The following is a 21,120-nucleotide window of genomic DNA, read 5'->3' on the forward strand; positions in this document are numbered from 1 at the left end:
ATAGAAGCAATTAGCCACACGTTCCATTTCCTCTTCTCATTCCTGACTCTCTCCTTCCTGTGTTTCTCCAGGTGAATAGAGACCAGTTATGTCTTGGATAGCTGCTTGGAAGCTTTTTAAGGCTCCAGGCACTATGCAACAAACTAGGAGGTAGAACATGTTTTAAGGCCAGTTAACTGGAATGTCCCATGAAACCATGACCCTAACTAAGGAACCAAATCCCATGAGGTGTTTGGTTGTACACAAACAGCCTCAGCAGCTACTTTTTTTTTTTTCGGTTGTAAATATATCTGCGATAGTTAAGGTTGTGTGTCAATTTGGTTAGGCCATGATTCTAAGTAATTTAGCAGTTATGATGTCTTGTCTGCTCTAATATGATCTGACATAACATCTCCTCCATGATGAGATCTGCTGTGATCAGTCAAATCAGTTGGATGGGAGATTGCTTAGTGGTGTGACCTGCTTCTGATAAATATGGAAAAGATCTGGAAAAGATCTCTGGCTTTTTGTTTGAGATCCTGCGTGTGGCTCATCTTCTGGACTTGTCCCAGTGATCTGCCAGTTGCTTGCTGATCTTGGGATTGTTGCCTTTGCAGGCTGTGAACCAGCAAACAGCCTGCTGTATTGCCTGCTGATCTTGGGTTCGTCAGCCCCTGCAGCTGTGAGTCAGGAGAAGGCTCCAGCTTGACGTTTGACTCATGAACTTGAGACTCGCCAGCCTCTACAACAGCATAAGCCATATCTTGAGATAAATTTTTCTCTCTACGTATGTATAAGCTTCACTGGTTTTGCTTCTCTAAAGAATCCTGTCTAAGACGATGTCTATCACACAACTTTTGCCAGTTTAACATTTTACAGATCTATAGCTTAACTGATAGTATGTAACTGTAATTGGCTGTACAACTCTAATCTTAATGGGATTTTTCTATCACTGTAAACAGGAACTCGGTACAGTACTCCGTAAGCAATAACCCCACCTTTGCCCCTCCCTCTGTCCCCTGGTAACCACTAATAAAACTGTGCCTTTTCTCATTTTTTTATATAAGTGAGGTCATTAAATTTTTGTCCTCTTGTGATTGACTTAGTTTACTCAGCATAGTATCTTCAAGGTCTATGCATATTGTAGCATGTGTTAAAGACTTTATTTCTTCTACTGGCTGAGTAGTATTCTATTGAATGTATGTTCCATAGTTTATTTGCCCATTCATATATTGATGGGTATTTAGATTCTATAAATTTGTAAACAAAACAAAAAAAAAAAACAAAAAACTTTTTGTTTTGTTTAGTGTGTTTTCTAATGTGTTCACATTTCAGCAAAAAAGATAGACTATTAAGCATAGAGAGTAGCATGGGAGCTCTGGTGGCGTAGTGCCTAAGGCATTTGACTGCTAACCAGAAGGCTGGTGGTTCAAGTCCACCAGCTACTGCTTGGAAGTAAGGTGGGCAATCTACTTCTGTAGTGATATTGCCTCGGAAACCCAAGGAGGGGTCTCTGTGAGTTGGATTCAACTCCACGGCAGTGAGTATGACTCTGTTAGAAACCTATGGGATTTATTGACTGACTAACAAACCACTAAAATCAATTAAATATACAATATTTCTGAAAGTAAAACTTAAACTGTTTTGTGTTCTCCTGGTAAGTTCCTTAACTTTTTTCTAACCCCCAAAGTTGAAGTAAGAACAGGAGAGAAGTCCTGCTACTAAGAATGTATGGCCAAAAGAAGAACTAGAAATGTTGACTGAAACTTGGGAATTTTTCTTGGAAATCACTCACTAGAATCAATTTTAAGAATTATGTGCATTGAATAATGTATGAGTTAGCTCTAGAATTCATAAGGTTTTAGTAAAAATCATGAAAAATGGGAAGTACTACACATATATATATATTTGAAAGTAATATTCCTATTGTAATTTATTTTTTCTCATAAATTATAGTTATAATATTGTATTCCTTGGGGAGAATTAAGTAGATTGGGATTGAAAAATCTTTTGCCTTTTTTTAATGGCTTTGAGGAAACTCAGTATCAGGAAAAATAGAATTGATTTGGGAAACTATATCAGCCTGAAACTGGAGGTCTCATGGGGAAGGGAGTTTGAGGCTTCACTGATTACCTCAAAAGCCATATAAGGGGATCCTTCAGAGTGTCTAATAATATTCTTTGTATATATTTATATGTATGTGCAGTGTGTGTACATGTACTTTATACCTACTGTCTCAATTAATCCTTACAATAACCATGTAAGTTAGGCACTATCATTCTACTATTAGTGGTATCCTTAGGCCTGTTTGACTTCAGAGCCCATGCTCTTACCTATAAGGTGTGTTGTTATTGATTGCTGTTGAGTCTGTAACCACTCATGGCAACCCATGCGTGCAGAGTAGGAGAGTAGGACTGCTTCATAGGGTCTTAAGGCTATATCACCTTTTGGAAGTAGAGTATCAGGCCTGTCTTTGGAGACACCTCTTGGTGGCTTCCATCTACCAACCTTTTAGCTAGTGTTCAAGCACTTAACCATTTATGCCACCCAGGGACTCCCCACATAAGACATAAACTAAGAAACCAAAACTAGTTGCCGTAGATGGATATATAACTGCCCCCCCCCAAAAGAAAAAAAAAAACCCTCCGCCATCAAGTTGATTCTGACTCATAACGGCTCCCATTGGGTTTCTGAGGCAATAAATCTTTATGGAAATAGATTGCCCCATCTTTCTTCTGCAGAGTGGCTGGTGGGTTTGAACCACCAACCTCCTGGTTAGCAGCTAAATGCCTTAGGCACTGTGCCATCAGAGCTCCTTAGGTGGATATATAGGTATCTATAAAACCTAAAAAATCAAACCCTGTTGCTGTGGAGTTGACTCTAACATGTGACCTTATAAAACTGTCTCATAGGATTTTCAAGGCTATAATCTCTGTAGGAGCTCTGGTGGCATAATGCCTAAGGCATTTGACTGCTAACCAGAAGGCTGGCAGTTCAAACCCACCAGCCACTGCTCAGAATGAAGATTGGGCGATCTTCTTCTGTAGTGATAACGCCTGGGAAACTCAAGGAGGGGTCTCTATGAGTCAGATCCGACTCGATGGTAGTGAATTTGGTTTTTGGTTTTAATCTCTATAGAAGCAGATTGCCACATCTTTCTCTTGTGGAGTGACTAGTGGGTTTGAACCACCAGCCTTTTGGTTAGCAGCTAAGCGCTTAACCACTGTGCTACCAGGGCTACTTCAAAATTGAATTTTTTTTTCTCTTTTTCTTATTTACCTACACAAAGTGAAATGGCTGGGGGAGAGGAGGAAAGCAGCAAAGGGTGTGGAGAACCAAATTTAAATTCATAGGTATCCATTTGAATAAAGTGTTTATGGAGTATACCAATTTCCATTGTTTAAATTAACCTCAATTATGAAACTCACCTGTAAGTATTTTAACATTTTTTTAAGAGAGTAAAGATGTGAAAATTTATTTTTAATGTTCTCTTTCTTTAATTTTTAATATTTTAGCATTTTAAAATTTTTAATATTTTGGGGTCATTTTTTCTTATAGATACCATCTCATTTGGAAAACAGGAAAAAATTTCTAGCAGAATGTCAGCTTTTCGTAATCATTGTCCACATTTGGATTCAGTTGGAGAAATAACAAAAGAAGATTTAATAGAAAAATCTCATGTAAGATAGAGCTTTTCTTTTGCCTTAAAATAATCATGTTCTCCCAAATATGCATTTTTCAATAAATACTATAATGCTCTATTCTCATGAGTCCCAGTTTTTGTATTTGAAATTGTTTTGTACATGAATTGTATGTATTTGGGCATGTCACTATAACAATAATGTCAGTATGGCCTCTTTTCGTAGGGTACTTGTCAGGATTGTAAAGTCAGAGGACCAAATCTTTGGGCGTGCCTAGAGGTAAATTTTTTTCCTTAAAAATTTCCTGTTATGAAAAATTTAGATGTGAATAATGATAAGCAGGGGAAAAAATTTGACACTTAAAGAATTTCATAAATGAACATTAAAAGATCATATTGATAACAAAAAATGAAACTAAACTTTGGGAGAGTTTTTACTTACACTACTTTTTCAGAGTTTTAGTAAATGATTCTAGGATGTTATGCTTGCTTTTTATTAGAAGTGACATAACTTTTAGCTTAGAAATACTTTGATTTTGTTCCTTTGCATATGAGATCTTTAAATTAACTGAGAGGAAAGTCATTTAATCGTTAAGTAAAGATAAGTGATCAAAGCTTAATTGTAATATTTATGCTATTATATATTTATACATATTTATGTCACAAGATATTTTATTTACCTTTTTCTAAAATTATTTATAGAACAGATGTTCATATGTTGGGTGTGGTGAATCCCAAGTAGATCACAGCACCATACATTCTCAGGTATGTATATAAAAAATTTTAATGCAAGACCTGTTTTTGTTTTTTATAAGGGAGTCTGAGGGAAAGTAAAAACATATACAAATAATTAAAAATTTTGTGCTTTTTAGATAAATTGAATTAAAGCTTAGTTTATACACTCTATGAAAGGTGGGGCGCGGGGGATTGCTAAATCAGGAGGAGAATGAAGTAATTAAGAGCGATTAAAGAAGTATACCTCTAGATTTATAGAAGTGATAGCTGGAATATTAGGAGGTTATCAAGGTCAGGGTAGAGAGTGGATGCTTAAAGGTGTGACAAGGCCTAGCTAACTTCTCTACTAAATCTCAGCTTAAAGATTACCTTTTCCTGCAGTTCTTTTTGACTGGAGTCTGCTTTCTACTTCACACTGGTTTTTTGATGCTTCCCATGTAAATTTGTGCATGCCTTTCTTATATATATACAAGTAGTCCCTGACTTAGGTCAGGATTCCATTCTGGTGACTCTGTTATAAGTCTGTTTTGATGTAAATTGAACATTTAAATTTTTTTTTCCCCCACTATCATTGCCTTTTATTATCAGTATCTTTATAAAACCCTATCTTCATTTGTATTTGAGGGTTGGAAACATTACATATAAACATCTGCAAGTGAACATTTGAGAATGATAACATCAGCAAATTACATACTGTAACATTTTATGTAGTACACACTACTAACAATAAAATGTACCCCCAAAAAACTGACGGTCCTAAGTGTGATTTGTTGTAATTCAAATACATCATAAGTTGGGGACTACCTGTACTAAGTTATTCTCCCATTCTAGACTGTCACTTTCTTGAGAATGTGCTGCATATTTTTCACATTGATAATCTCTTCAGCATCTAGCCATTCTCAACCAAGGCTCCTCAAGAGAATTAAGCTCAAATACCCCAAGGTTCTCAGGCATTATAGTGTGTAATTAACCAAGTTACTGCTATACATCTAGAAGTACTAAAGTATGTACCATCTTTGAGAAGACTGATAAAACAGTCACTCAAATCATTTTTGTTAGGATCTATTTCTTTTACACAACTCCAGTTGAGAAAGACTGGACTCTTACCTAGCCAAGACCATATTCTGACTATTGATTGAGTGGCTTTCTGCTTTGATTCATGTCGTTTGAGTCTTGTTGCACTTCATATTTCATGGAATAGTTACATGTTATTATCAGCGATTGTCTTGATTATACTTAAGTTTATAAATGTGAAACAGAAACTCTTATACTCTTATGTTTGTATAATGAATAGTGGAAAAAATGATAACAGAGTAACTTCTAGATTAAGATTGAATATTGTTATTATTCACAATGTTGTTGTTATTTGCCATCGAGTCGACCACGACTCATAGCAACCCCTCCTTGGGTTTCCGAGGCAGTATCACTACCTATAGCAGTTTATCTAAAGTTTATTTCTCTTGTGCTTTATGTTAGCTCTTTTCTTTTGGGCATATTCTTATTTATCAAAGGCTAGCAGTTTATCTTCTATGATATTTTGAAATACTATTCAATTGTGACTAATTTTGTTCCCCCTCCCTTCTCACTCTGAAATTATACAGGAGACAAAGCATTATCTAACTGTGAACCTTACTACTCTTCGAGTATGGTGTTATGCTTGTAGCAAAGAAGTATTTTTGGATAGGAAGTTAGGAACTCAGCCTTCGTTGCCTCATGTAAAACAGCTTCATCCAACACAAGAAAACAGTGTCCAGGTAATCTAAATTCATTTAGTTATAAATATCAAATAATTTCAGATTATGCCATAGAGATAAAATTTAACAGAATTTTGTCTAACCTATACTTTAAAAAGTTCCTGTAACATGGCTTAAGAGTGATTTTAAAAAGCTGATTTAAGTAGTGTTCATCTTTTTCTAGCAAATCTGATTCTAGGAAGAGGTAGTAGATAGATACTCTCTGATAAGGAAAGGCAGGTTCAAATTAATATAACTCCCTTTCCCCTTCCCTTTATTTCCCTCTTTTCTCAACCCTACTGGTATTACTGTGAACATTTTACTAATTTATTGAGAATCAGATAGAATATAATAATCATTACCATTAGTCTCTAGTTAAAGATTTTGCTCTGGTTAGATCAAGAGACTAACTCAAAATATGTGTAGGCTTATGAAGATTAATCACTTGATTTTCAGAATTTCTTAGAATTTTTTCTCCTAAAAATAGGAGAAGGGAAATGAAGAAATCAGAATTGTGTTTTTCCTAACTTACTCTGATCATCATTTGTACTATATGATTTGATTAACCGATTAGCAAGTGTTTTCCCCAGGTATATTATAAAAATAAATTATTGTATTTCTATACTTGTATTCCCAGATACCAACTTTTAGCATTTTCTGTTGTGTCTTTGTATCACATTCTGAGGTAGACATCTGTGATAATAAATTTGCTTGCTTCATACATTATATAATTTAAGGTCATTAGGTTTAGACAAGGAATATTGCATTACCAGTTTTACAGTTGAATGACTCTGGTTAATAAATCACCACCATTACCGGTTTTCCCACTGATAGCTATTTGGCGTTCAGAAATGTCCTATCCTTTTTCACACTCCTAATAGTGTTTTTCTTGAACTTGTCTTACATTATTAAAAATGTAATGTGATTTAAACTAAAAGTGTAGATCACAAAAGGAACTGGTAACAAGTCTATAAGGGTAATAGTTAGTGTTCATCTAGAAAGCTTGTTGCAAGAGTAAGTGCAGAAGGATCACAAAAGAAATACCAATGAAAATACTGAAAAAATAATCAGAAAATACTTCTCACAAAGAAGGTAGAACAGCTATCTGTTCTCATTCTTGTCATAGTAGATTGCAAACTCTAAAGAATATTGAATATGGTAGAATAAGTATACTGGTACTTCTTAGAAGTAAACTTATAACTTTTAAATGCAATTTATAAATATGTTAAGACATGAAAGACCTGAACTTAATCTCATATAGCTTTTTGATGATTCCATTGTTGAATAAATTACCAAGAAGAAAAAAAATATTCATATAAATTACTTTAGAGGAACAAAATTATAGGTTGTTTTGTATGCAGTTCATCACAACATTGTTTATAAAATAATAGAATATTAGAAACCATGCAAATGTCATTAAAATTTTTTTGAAAACAGAAGTTTGTCCTAGGTGGTAAGATTTTTGGATAATTTTTTAAAAACCTCTTTACTTCACTGTATTGAAATACTTTGTAATGAGCATGTTACATCTTTATAAAAATAATTATTTTTAAAAAAAGTTAAATCACAAAGTGAGAATATGAAGCCTACTCAAATGTCTAATAACAGGTACAAGGAAGGGTAAAGTAAATGTACAAAGTGGGTAGGTATAATGATATGTGCATGTATTGCAGAGGTAGAATGTTGTTGTTAGGTGCCATCAAGTTGGATCTGATTCCTAGCGAGGCTGTGTACAACAGAAAGAAACACGGTCAAGCACTATCCAGAGGTAGGATAGGACAGTAATAAATTGGAGAAGCAGAGGGTACGAGCTAAATGCATGCTGCTGTTCAGCTTCCTCCTTCAACTCATTGTTCCTAAAATCATCCAATATGCTTAGATCTTCTGATCCTATAAGAAAAAAAATACCAAACTCATTGCTGTCAAGTCGATTTGACTCATAGCGCCACCTCCTTGGGTTTCTGAGGTGGTATCTCTATGAAAGTTAACTGCCCAGTGTTCCTTCCAAGGAGTGGCTGGTGGATTTGAACCGCCAGCCTTCAGTTAGCAGTCAAATGTCTTAGGCACTGTGCTACCAGAGTTCCTTGAGCCCATAAGAGAGCTTGTAAATTCTGATTTTTATGTGAGCACTCCCAGTTTTTTTAAAACATTAGCTTAATGTTGTTTTGTTTATTTGTTTAACAAGGTGGGCTAACATTTATCCAGTAGGCCATCAGTTAGTTGTAACCTCTGAGTTAAAACCAATTCTGGGGAATAGTGGAATTATATTATTTTAATGAAATGTGCAAATACCTGGAGTTAGAAAACCAAAAGGGAAGAACATGTTCAGCATTTCTCAAGCTAAAAGAATTGAAGAAAACATTCAAGCCTCAAGTTGTAATATTGAAAAATTCTATGGGCAAAATACTGAATGATGCAGGAAGCATCAAAAGAAGATGGAAGGAATACATAGAGTCACTGTATCAAAAAGAACTGATCAATGTTCAACAATTTCAGAAAGTGGCATATGATCAAGAACCAATGATAATGAAGGAAGAAGTTGAAGCTGCACTGAAGGAACTGGTAAAAAACAAGGCTGGAATACCCCTTGAGCTGTTTCAACAAATGGATGCCTTGCTGGAGGTACTTACTCGTCTATGCCAATTTGGTAGACAGCTACCTGACCAGGTGACTAGAAGAGATCAATCTTTGTACCCATTCCAAAGAAAGATGACCACACAAAATGTGGAAATTATCAAATAGTATCATTAATATCACATGTAACTAAAATTTTGCTGAAGATAATTAAAAAATGGTTGCAGCAGTATTTTGACAGAGAACATCCAGAAATTCAAGCTGGATTCAGAAGAGGATGTGGAATGAGCGATATTATTGCTGATGTCACATGGATCTTAGCTGAAAGGAATTAATATCAGAAAGATGTTTACCTGTGTTTTATTGACTTTACAAAGGCATTCAACTGCGTGGATCATAACAAATTATGAATAATGTTGAGAAGAATGGGAATCCCAGAACACTTTTATTTTTCTCATGAGGAACTTGTACATAGATGAAGAGACTGTTGTTCGAACAGAACAAGGGGATACTGCATGGTTTAAGATCAGGAAGGGTGTCCATCAGGGTTGTATCCTTTCACCATACTAATTCAATCTATATGCTAAGCAAATAATCCCAGAAACTGGACTATATGAAGAGGAATGCGGCATTAGAATTGGAGGAAGACTCGTTAACAACCTGCAACACGCAGACGACACACCCTTGCTTACTGAAAATAAAGATGACTTGAAGCATTTACTGATGAAGATTAAAGACTACAGTCTGAAGTATGGATTACATCTCAACATAAAACAAAAATCCACACAACTGACCAATAAGCAATATCATGATAAATGGAGAAAAGATTGAAGTTGTCAGAGATTTCATTTTAATTGGGTCCACAGCCAACATTCATGGAAGCAGCAGTGTAGAAATCAGATGTCATATTGCACTGGGCAAATGTACTGCAAAAGACCTCTTTAAAGTATTAGAGAACAAAGATGTCACTTTCAGTTGCCTCAGGTGCATGTGAAAGCTGGAGAAGACAGAGGAAGAGTTAATACTTTTGACTTGTGGTGGCAAAGAGTACTGAAAGTACTATGGACTGCCTGATGAGTGAACTAATCTGTCTTGGAAAAAGTGCAGCCAGAATGCTCCTTGGAAGTGAGAATGGCCAGATTTTGTCTCACCTCCTTTGGTCATGTGATGTCAGAAGGGCCCATTCGCTAGAAAAGAATATCATACTTGGTAAAGGGTTAGTGAAAAGGGGAAGATGCTCAATGAGATGGATTAACACAGTGGCTGCAATGATGGGCTTAAGTATAAGGACTGTGAAGATGGCGCAGGACCAGGCACTGTTTCGTTCTGTTGTACTTGGGGTCAGTATGAGTCACAGCCAATATTATGGTACCTAACAACAGTAATATTGGGATATTATATTACCATTTAAAATAATTGTGCTATCTGTTATGCATAATGGGATACAAAATAAGTGTTACACAGATCAGATTGTAGAAATCTACAGATAAGTTGGTGTTTTCTGGTGAAAAACTTGTATATATTTTTCCTGTAAAAAGTTAGTAAAAATCTGCAAAGATAATATAGAACATGTGCACTGAAATCTGTAAAGCTGCATTGAGATCTCACTAAATGGGAGCTAGTTGTTGAGTTTAAATTCTAAAAAGTAATTTATTAAATGTGGCTTTATTACTCAAGTATTTATGTTAAGAAAACTAGGATATCATGGTAGTACCTGGGATATATCCTTATTTCTTTCAGAATATAAAGGTAAATTTTACTCTTAACTGCTAAAACCACGTATTTTATGCAGAATTTTATTAAAATAACATCTCCATGAGTTTTTAGGGTTTAGATAGTGTGTATGTTAAAATTAGTTTCTTGTAATCTGATGATTTATTCAAGTGTGTTATCTTTTTTGTAATCAAGGATTTTAAAATACCTAGTAACACAACATTAAAAACTCCTCTGGTTGCTGTATTTGATGATCTGGATATAGAAGTGGAAGAAGAAGATGAACTTAAGGCAAGAGGTAAAATAATTATGCTGTGTAACACTCCTCTGTTGATACTGCTCATTTCTTTAAGAAACTTTATGATGTGAAAGTTTCAAACTCTAAAAGGTACTCTGGAAACAACAATTTAAAAATAAAATCTGAATTTGATCTAGTAAAATTGTATTTACAAAAAAAGCAAATTGACAATTTTAGTGATACTTTGTTTCTCTGCCATTACTTCACCAAATTGGGGATCCTAATCTCTTTTTTGCCGGGAGAGGGAGCTTTGGTAGCATGGTGCCTAAGGCACTTGACTGCTAACCAGAAGGCACTCCTCTGAAGGAGGATGGGGCAATCTACTTCCGTAGTGATACTGCCTTGGAAACTCAAGGAGGGGTCCCTATGAGTTGGGTCTGACTCGAGGGCACGTAACAACAACAAATCTCTTTTTTGCCATTGATTGTTTTGACCTTTTGTACTTAATTTATCTTTTAAGGTCCATTCTCAACCTTTTTTTTTTTTTTTTTATTACCAGTCAGTGACAGGGGGATGTGGGAAAGTATTAACATATCCTCTTAGCAGAATTTCCAAGGGACAGCATTAATTTGAGGAAAGAATAAGGCCATTCTTGTATACCTCTGCTTTGTTCTCTACCCCTTCCACATTGAGAACCATTGCTTCAGAGTTTTTGAAATAATTTTAAGATCTGTTGTTACTATAAAGTTAAATTTTCTGTTTTGTAATCAATATTTGAGAATTTTAATCCTTTAAACTTTATAGTAATTTCAGTTATGACATAATTATATGATAAAATAGCATCTTAAATCTTTTATTTCTGTGTAATCACTGCAAAATATTGCTTAAATATTCTAGATTAGTTTAACATGTGGTTATGTGTATTTGGTGTATATTTAAATTATTATCTGAAAATAAATGAACACTTTTTAATATAAAGTCTTACAGTAGCAGAGATAATTTATAAATATTTTATGTATTAGGTATTTTAGTCAGTACCATAAAGCAACTAGCATGATGCAATAAAAAAGAGAATTGAACTTGACTGGGAAGATCTCTGTTGAGTAGAAAATCCAGTGATTACTAATCAGCAGAGGCTTAGTTACTTTGTTTATAAATAAACTGTTTCTGTCCCAGGAGCTCTGGTGGCATAGTGCCTAAGGCATTCGACTGCTAAGCAGAAGGCTGGCGGTTCAAACCCACCAGCCACTCCACAGAAGGAAGATGGGGCAATCTACTTCCATAGAGATACCACCTTGGAAACCCAAGGAGGGGTTGCTATGAGTCGAATCAGCTTGACAGCAGTGAGTTTGGTTTTGGTTTATTCCTGTCCCACCCAGCACTGCTGTTGTGAGAATTTGTTGAGAGAGTAAAGTGGAAGAGCTATGTTAATGCAAGTTATAGAATTTGCAAATACAATAATGAATTTATCCTTTAGATATTTCAGTTAATTTTATAAAATACTTACCAACAGGTGTTAATTTGGCCATGTTTTTTGATTCTCAGATGCTTACATTTCCTTTGTGTGTTTGCTCTAAACCCAAATAGCATTTATAATTTTACTTTGGAATTATTTGCTCTTATTTCATCTTTTAATTTAATAATGGTATGAGCTGATGAAGATGGGTTTGATGTATGTAGAAGACATAAAAATGATTCACTGATTTCTTAATTGTATTAGATTAAGCCATATGACATTGTCATGTTTGCAAGTTGAAAATTAGCAATTTCATATGGTTCAGCTTAATAAATACTGCTTTCAGTGTAATGAATTAAAATGGGGAGGAAAAGGATGTTTATCATTTATCATGACATAGGTTTTTTGCATCGTAATTAAGCTGTTTCCTTACAGTTAAATCTAGTTGTACTGAGAAGTTTCAGATCTATGCTTTTTAAAGATGTGTTCTTTGTTAAATGACAATGAGAAAGGTTGTTCTGCTTCTGTAAATTTCAGATACTAAGCTAATTAATAACTAGAGTTCTCTCACGAAAACCAAACCACTGTTGTCAATCTGATTCCGATTCATGGAGACACACCACGTGTTGTAGAATAAAACTGTGCTGCACAGGGTTTTTAAGGCTCTGACCTTTCTTCCAGGGTGCCTCTTTGTGGTTTTGAACAGCAGCCTTTCTGTCAATTGTCAAGTACTTAACCACTTATACCATCCAGGGGACTCCTGAATTTCTCTAAACAGCTCAGTAATTTGATGACTCTGAGGTTTCCAAAAGTCTGAACTCTTTTTGAGTTCATTTAGTCGTTATATTGTATTTCTGTGGGGCATAACATCGTTTGAGAATCATGGCTACATACTTAGTAAGGCCTACAAAATTGAGTCAATTTGCATTATTGAATGATGGCATAATTTTAATTTTTTTCTTAATAGGACTTACAGGTTTGAAAAATATTGGAAATACTTGTTATATGAACGCAGCTTTGCAAGCCCTTTCCAATTGGTAAGTAAAGAAATTAATTTTATTGTTGCTTTATTTGTATACTTTTTTTAAGGTCACATTGAGCAGAAAACTATGCTACTATGGTATGCTTAGAAAAGAATAGAGAAGAAAGGGAAAGACAGACATACACATACTAGCAGCAGTATAGGAGAGGATTAACAATTCTGTTCAGTTCTCCTAACGAACAAAACTAAAAAACAAATCTATTGCCATTGAGTCAGTTTAAATTCATTGCAACACCTTCTGTTACAGAGTAGAACTGCTTCATGGGGTGTTCTTGGCTGTAACCTTTACAGAAGCAGGCTGTCAGTCTTTTCTTCCGCAGTGCCGCTGGGTGAGTTGGAACCACCAGCCTTTAGGTTAGTAGTCAAGAGCAAACTGTCTGTGCTACCCAGGGACCTTCCCTAACCAGCAAGGTTTTATAAATTGCTGATTACATTTCTCGTTCTTTCCTGAACTTTATTTTTCCCACTTTCTGAAATGCCTCTATTTAAAAAATTGTGTATATTAACTAAAAGCTTAAAATGAAAACATTTCTGCAAAATTTATTTCCCCTTTCTTCGTATTGACTGACTCCCAGGGTAAAGTGGAGTAGAAACTGGGCTGGGACATAAACCATTGTTGTTCTGAAAGGGTTGCTCTATGCATGCCATCTGTTTCCTGGGATCATTGATTCTGGCTCAGTCTTTAGGTAGTTGTATGCCTTTCAGACAGCTTTTTTTTTTTTTTTTTTTTCCCCTAATACAAATAGGAAATGAATTTAAAGTAATTAATTTTTTCAAATCCTTTTTAGTCCAGTGATTCTATGAAAATATGTTGTATTTTTCTCTAGGTAGAAAGCCTCATAAAGAATTCCTTTTGTTTTTTCCCTACCCTAAATGATAGTGATACAGGGTAGGTAGGGGTGGGTATTATACTTCAGTTTAGGCACACTGAATCAGGACCAGAATTCAGAATTCACTGACTTTGGCATACTACTCAGTTTACTGGGTTTGCCTTTTCAGAACAGTAGGTGGAGACTGAATGTATGCATTACTGATTGCTCTTCTAATTTCTCTTGCTTTAGGATGTCCTTTCAATAGTTTTTGTGCCCAAATAATCTCATTTTTATTTAACCTATAAATACTTTAAGGAGGCATGGTGCCGCAGTGGTTGAAAACTCAGCTGTTAATCCAAATGTCACAGGTTAAAACCTACTAGCCACTTCACAGCAAAAAGATGAGGCAGTCTGCTTCCTTATAGATTTACATTACAGCCTTGGAAATCCTGTGGGGCATTTCTGCTCTGTCCTACAGGGTTGCTTGATGGCAATGGGTTTGTTTTTTGTGTAAATACTTTACATTGAGTTGTCTACCGTATGATTTAATTCTGTGAAATAGAACTCAATTTTTATTAAGAGATCATAGAAGGACTCTTTGAACAAGTAACATTTAATTTGAAAGAATGAGTATAAAATAGTTGGATGAAAAGTTGGAGAGAACATTCCAGATTCAAGGATCAAGAACGATCAACACTGAAAACCTTGAGGTGACAAAGAGCTTTGTATTATCTGAGGAACCAGACTGGATGGCAGTGGGGTTGATTTGGTTATTTTACAACAGTGAAGCTAAATAATCCAGTGGAAATTGTAAAAAAGATTTCTGTGGTTGCCATGTGGACAGTGGATTAGACGGGAAAGAGAATAGAATTAGGAAGACCAGTTAAGAGGCTGTTGTAGTAATCTAGGCGAGAAATTGTAGTAACTTGCATCAACTAGAATAGTATGAAAGGAGTAGAAGTATGGGAGATAAACGTTTTCAGGAGAATGACTGGTTGATAGAATATGGATGGGGTGGACAGAGAGGGAGGTATAAAGTTTAATAGTAGTAATGTAATCATACTATAAATACTCCATATAGGTAAGCACTATTGTTATTTGTATGATTAAGGAAACAGAGACAGAGGTTTAAATAACTTTGCCAAGATTACCAGCTAGTAAATACTAGAACAGAATTTTGAATCTGAGATTTTGTGTGTGTTGTTCCAGACCCTTAGTCCTATTATACAGTAATGCTTCCATGAATTTACTATGCAACTTCTTTCATTTCATTGGGAAAAAAAAAACATAGATCATAAGGTTATAGTGTTGGCTAAGAAATGGCTTTGTTGATAGCTGTCAAATACCTTCATAGGGTGGTGAATTTATTGCAGGCCAGGATTTTGTTTTTGCCCAATTAGTTTTCTATAACTGAATAGATTGAAAGAGGCTCCTTCAAGCCAATCAAACTCACAAAAGATTAGTGTTTTATAGCTTGAGCCACTGGGTAGCTATCCGTAGCATTTTTGGGATGTGGAAACCTAGAGAAAGAGCAGATCCACTTGAATGTTACTTTTGAGCATCTTAAATTTGAGATTCCCATGACTGCCATCAGTTTGGGCGTTTAATACAAGTCTTGAGTGTAGGTGAGATATTTACCTTTATGTAAATTTTGCCATTGTTGGCATATATGTGAAATTTAAGATTATTGAGGAAAAGAGTAAAGAAAGGTAAAGTCTAAAGATCTAAAGATCAAGTCCTGAGGAATCCTCATAACAGATGTCTGTTAAGAACAAGAAGAGCAAAAAAGAAATGAGTTGTTAGAGAGCTAAAAAAGGAAAGTTAAAAAGTCTATTACAGTAGTTAAAAGAAGGATTATTCAGGAATAAGGGGGTGATAACCTGTGACAGAAGTTGTCATAGGGAGTGAAATGTGTTCATTGGATTTTGCAACATGGAGGGCTTTGGTGATATAGTGGGGAGAAATTCTAGCTATAAGAAACTCAGAAGCTCAAACTTACTACCATCGGATCAGTCCTGACTCATCGTGACCCCTCCTTGGGTTTCCGAGGCAGTATCTCTATGGAAGTAGATTTTCCAGTCTTTTTTCCGAGGAGGGGCTACTGCTTTTGAACCACCAGCCTTCTGGTTAACAGTCAAGTGCCTTGGGCGCTACTATAAGAGAGCAGAGAAATAATAGGTATGGGGATATTTATAATGTGCTTTGGTGGTGTAGTGGTTAAGGCATTTGGCTGCTAACCAAAAGGTGAGTAGTTTGAACCCGGCTGCTGCTCCTCAGAAAAAATATGTATGGGGCAGACTGCTTCTGTAAAGATAAACAGCCTTGGAAACCCGGGGGGGGGGTATTATGAGTCAGAATTGACTCAGTGGTGGTGAGTTTCATTTGGTGGAAGATGTGTGCTGTCAGTTCTTTTGAATAATTAAAAGTTGATCTGTGTTACACTTTGATTCCTTCTTTCTTTTTAATTAGCCCACCTTTGACACAGTTTTTTCTTGATTGCGGAGGACTAGCTCGAACAGATAAGAAACCAGCCATTTGTAAAAGCTATCTCAAACTGATGACAGAACTGTGGCATAAAAGCAGGTATGTACTTAATATATATTTTCTTTATTTTTTTAATGAATATTATAAACATTCAAAGGTTAGAGGTTGTCTTAGTTATCTAGTGCTGCTCTAACAAAAATACTACAAGTGAATGGCTTCACAAACAGGTTTATCCTGTCACGGTTCAGGAGGCTAGAAGTCCAAATTCAGGGCACCAGCTCTAGGAGAAAGTTTTCAGTCTGTATCAGCTCTAGGGGAAGATCCTTGTTTCCTTTCAACATCTGCGGGCCTAGAGTCCCTTGGAGACTTGTGTCTTGGCATTAATCTTCCCCTGGGTCTAGGAGGTTCTCAGTGTAGGGGCCCTGAGTCCAAAGGACATGCTCCGCTTCCGGCTCTTTCATGGTACCAAGGTTGTTTTCTCTCTGCTCTCTGCCCACTTCTATCTCCTTTTTTCTCTTGTAAGATAAAAGGTGATGTGGGCTATACCCCAGGGAAATTCCCCTTAAGTCAGCTCAGGACTATGACCTGAGTAAGGGTGTTGCATTCCACCCTAATCTTTTTACAGTTGATTGGATGATCATATCAGATCACATCGTGGGATGATTACATCATTACATAACTGCCAAACCACTGAGAATCATAGCCCAGCCAAGTTGACAAATATTTTTTGGGGACACAATTCAGTCCATGACAGAAGTACATTTATAGAGTTGAAAAAAAAGGTGGAAGAAAAGTGGTGTAAGGACAGTCTTGAGTTCCGTTATGGGCATGTTGTTTGAAACTGAACATCCAAGTGAAGGTGTCATATAAAAATAAAGTTGCCATTTGTTGACTCTGGTTCTTGGTGACCGATATGTGTCAGAATACAGCTGCCTTCCATAGGGTTTTCAGTGGCTAACATTTTAGAAGTAACTTCCCAGGCCTTTCTTCTAAAGCATCTCTTGGTGGACCTGAACTACCAGCCTTTCAGTTAACCAAGCAAGAGTGCTCTATCTAGGACTCCAAAGGTGTCATATGAAAGTTTATAAGTATCTGGACTGGAAATACAATCTTGAATTGCTGAAGCAAGTTCAGGCTGCTATTGTTGAAACCTTGAGGGATTTTTAATTTTTTTTTTTTAACATTTTATTGTGATTTGGATGAAATTTTGCAAAGCAGATTCGTTTTACATTCAGCAATTCATACACATTTTATTTTGTGACACTGATTACATTCCCTGCCATATCCTCCTACTTCCTCCATGTGGTTACCCTTCGCTGTGTCCTTCTTGCCTCTGCATTCCCACCTCCCTGCCTTTCTCCCTGTGCAAATGCTGCCTTTGTGATTGCCCATGGTTGATTGTTCTAAGGAGTACATGTCCCTGTTGTAGTAGGCCTATCGTTTGGTTGAGAGTTAAGCCATGGGAGTGAGTTCAGTTCCAGGCCTGAAGGGTGACTCTTGGTCATAATCTTGGGGTTTCACCAGTCTCTGCTGACCAGTAAATTTGGTCTTTTTATGCTTTTTAATTTTGTTCCACATTTTTTTTCTATTCAGGATCTCCAATTTTGATCCCTTTCCAAATGGTTGGGATTGGTAGCCAGGCACCATCTAGTTCTTTTGGTCTCAGGGTTATAGAGGCTGAGATTCTCATGGTCTCTTAGTCCTTTAGGCTAACTCTTCCCATGCATCTTTGATTTTCTTCACTCTTCTTTGCTCCAGATGAGGAGAGACCAACAGTTGCATCTTAGATACCTGCTCGTAAGCTTTTTAGACCCCATTTGCTACTCACTGAAGTTTGATATAGAACAATATTTTTGGGTCCTGTGTTGTGCCAATTAAGCTTGAGATACTCCCTGTGACCATAGTCTCAAGTGCGCATGTCCATCGAATCACACCCTCAAGGTGCTTAGTTGTGGCTAAGAAGTTATCCTAACTTTTCCCCCTGTTAGCTTTGTACTGCATGTGGACATTTTTATAGCACACACAAATACATAGGTAGGAATATCATCTGCCAAACCTATGTATGGTCGTGGGTATATTCCTGTTCATTTATCCATACCTGATTTTGTTTTCTGTCTACCTATGTATCCACCCATAGATTAGTATTTGCTATTACTGAGAATGGGAGCTCTGGTAGCGTGGTGCCTAAGGCACCTGACTGCTAACAAGAAGGCTGGCAGTTCAAACCCACCAGCCACTCCCCGGGAGGAAGGTTGGGCAGTCTACTTCCGATGGCATAGTGGGTAAGACATTTGGCTCCTACCAGAAATTCAGTGGTTCAAACCCTCCAGCCGCTCTGTGGAAGGAGGATGTTGTTGTTGTTGTTATGTGCCGTGAAGTTGGACCCAACTCATAGCGACCCCTCCTTGGGTTTCCGAGGTGATATCATTACAGAAGTAGATTTGAAGCCCTCTTTGTAACTTCTTTTTTTATATAGGTAGCACTAGCTTTTAACTGGTATGATTAAGTTTCTTTGTCCTGTAGTTTAAACTTAGTATTTTTGGAAATTTACCTAACTTCAAAACCAACTTAGAATTCATAATTAATTAAATTTCTTGTACGTGTATGATTTGTTTTTATACATTTGGTTACTTTTTGTTTGTTTTTGGTTTTATGGGTATTTGATGGGTGGTTTTAAGTTTTTACTTAAACTTGGTGTACTAGAAAACCAAACCAACTCATAGTGACCCTATAGGATAGAGTAGGGAGCTCTGGTAGCATAGTGGCTAAGGCACTTGACTGCTAACCAGAAGGCTGGCGGTTCAAACCCACCAGCCACTCCTCGGAAGGAAGGTTGGGCAGTCCTACTTCCGTATAGTGATACTGCCTCGGAAACCCAAGGAGGGGTCGCTATGAGTCAGGGCTGACTCGACGGCACATAACAACAACAACAACAACAACATAGGATAGAGTAGAACTGCCCCATTACTTAAAATTCCTGTACTACTAATGTAGTACTTAATTATCCCTGTACAGGAATTTTATTTTAAGTAATGATAGAAGGCCTTTTGAAAAGTCATACAATGGTGCATTGTGGGGAAGAGAGCAATAAAATCCAGCTTATCTACCTATCAGAAGGCTTTGAGTGCTGAAAATGATTTGTAGCTAACCTAAAATTTGGAGATTTGAACCCACCAGCTCTTCTGCAGAAGAATGCCTAGTCATCTACATCTGTTACGATTATAGCCAAGAAAATGCTACAGAGCAGTTCTCCTCTGTAACATACAGTGTCACCATGAGTTAGAATCAACTACAAGGGTTTTTAGCAATGATAAAATGTTCAGATGAGCCCATGAAAAGTACAGGACGTTTCTGAATGATTTTTGAAACGTGGTCACTTTTCAGTTTATTTAACACTTTGAATTCTTGGTTATTAGTTTCTGAAATAAAAATTTAAAATCACAGAATTTATCTCTTTAATTATGTCTTCTTACTCAGGCCAGGATCTGTGGTGCCTACTAATCTGTTTCAAGGAATTAAAACTGTAAATCCAACATTTCGGGGGTATTCCCAGCAGGTAAATTTTTACATTGCTTTTCAATCATAATGTTTTATAAGCTTGGTGAAAAAATGCTGTTATGGTTTAATGTTGTCATTTATATTTTGGGGTCATCATTTTATGTGTATTTACCAAAATTAGTAATCTTTTTTCATATTTGTTGCTTATAATTTTACTATCCCGCCAGTGCCTATGTTCTACAAACTTGTATTCAATATAATACTATGCATTTATAAATCAACTGATAACCACATTTTGTATATTTACCTTTAAGTTTCTACATAAACATATTTTTAATGAAGTGGTAATATCTATGTTGCTGATATACTAGGATGCTCAAGAATTTCTTCGATGTTTAATGGATCTGCTTCATGAAGAATTGAAAGAGCAGGTCATGGAAGTAGAGGAAGACACTCAAACTATAACGACTGAGGAGAATATGGAAGAAGACAAAAGCCAGTCAGATGTAGATTTTCAATCCTGTGAATCTTGTGGCAGTAGTGATAAAGCCGAAAATGAAAGTGGCTCTAGGGGCTTTCCAGAAGATAATAATGAAACAACAATGTTAATTCAAGAAGATGACAACAATTCAGAAATGTCAAAAGACTGGCAAAAGGAGAAGATGTGCAATAAGATTAATAAAATGAATTCAGAAGGAGAATTAGATAAAGATAGAGAATCTGTATCTGAAACAGTCAACTTGAACAACCAGGAAACTGTCAAAGTGCAAATACACAGCAGAGCTTCAGGTGACAATTTAATAATTTGTTCATTAAAGTGATAGTATTATTTTGTTTATAGACACTATCTGATCCTTTACAGAAAAAAATTTTCCCAGTTACTGACCTAGATTGCATTAACTGTTCCTTTTAGAAAGGCCTTGAGTGATTTCTTCCTCTAACCATCAAATAATCAATCTGCTTTTACTCATGGTTGACGTAAGAAATGCCTGTGTGAAAAATAAGGAGATCTGGTGGCACAGTCCCTAAGGCATTTGACTGCTAACCAGAAGGTTCGTGGTTCAAACCCACCAGCCACTCCGTGGAAGGAGAATGGGGCAATCTACTTCTCTAAAGATTTACCACCTTGGAAACCCAATGAAAGCTGCTATGAGTTGGAATCGACTCGATGGCAGTGAGTTTGGTTTGGTTTTGATATATGTGGGAAATATTTGTA

General features: G+C 36.2%; 1 protein-coding gene across 1 annotated transcript in view; it reads left to right on the plus strand.

Annotated features, from left to right (window-relative positions):
• The first annotated feature begins 3,557 nt into the window (after positions 1 to 3,557).
• The window catches only part of USP33 (ubiquitin specific peptidase 33), a 47,763-nt gene continuing 30,200 nt past the window's right edge, over positions 3,558 to 21,120 (plus strand). The window contains exons 1-9 of the mRNA XM_007946494.1: positions 3,558 to 3,659; positions 3,846 to 3,899; positions 4,322 to 4,384; positions 5,956 to 6,108; positions 10,570 to 10,672; positions 13,036 to 13,105; positions 16,392 to 16,505; positions 19,884 to 19,962; positions 20,276 to 20,693. Of these exons, the coding sequence (XP_007944685.1) occupies positions 3,579 to 3,659; positions 3,846 to 3,899; positions 4,322 to 4,384; positions 5,956 to 6,108; positions 10,570 to 10,672; positions 13,036 to 13,105; positions 16,392 to 16,505; positions 19,884 to 19,962; positions 20,276 to 20,693 (1,135 nt within the window). The 5' untranslated portion in view covers positions 3,558 to 3,578. The remainder of the gene's footprint in view (positions 3,660 to 3,845; positions 3,900 to 4,321; positions 4,385 to 5,955; positions 6,109 to 10,569; positions 10,673 to 13,035; positions 13,106 to 16,391; positions 16,506 to 19,883; positions 19,963 to 20,275; positions 20,694 to 21,120) is intronic.

Source organism: Orycteropus afer, unplaced genomic scaffold (assembly GCF_000298275.1).
Source record: "Orycteropus afer afer isolate SDZICR_OR568_19922 unplaced genomic scaffold, OryAfe1.0 scaffold00164, whole genome shotgun sequence".
NCBI lineage: Eukaryota > Metazoa > Chordata > Mammalia > Tubulidentata > Orycteropodidae > Orycteropus > Orycteropus afer.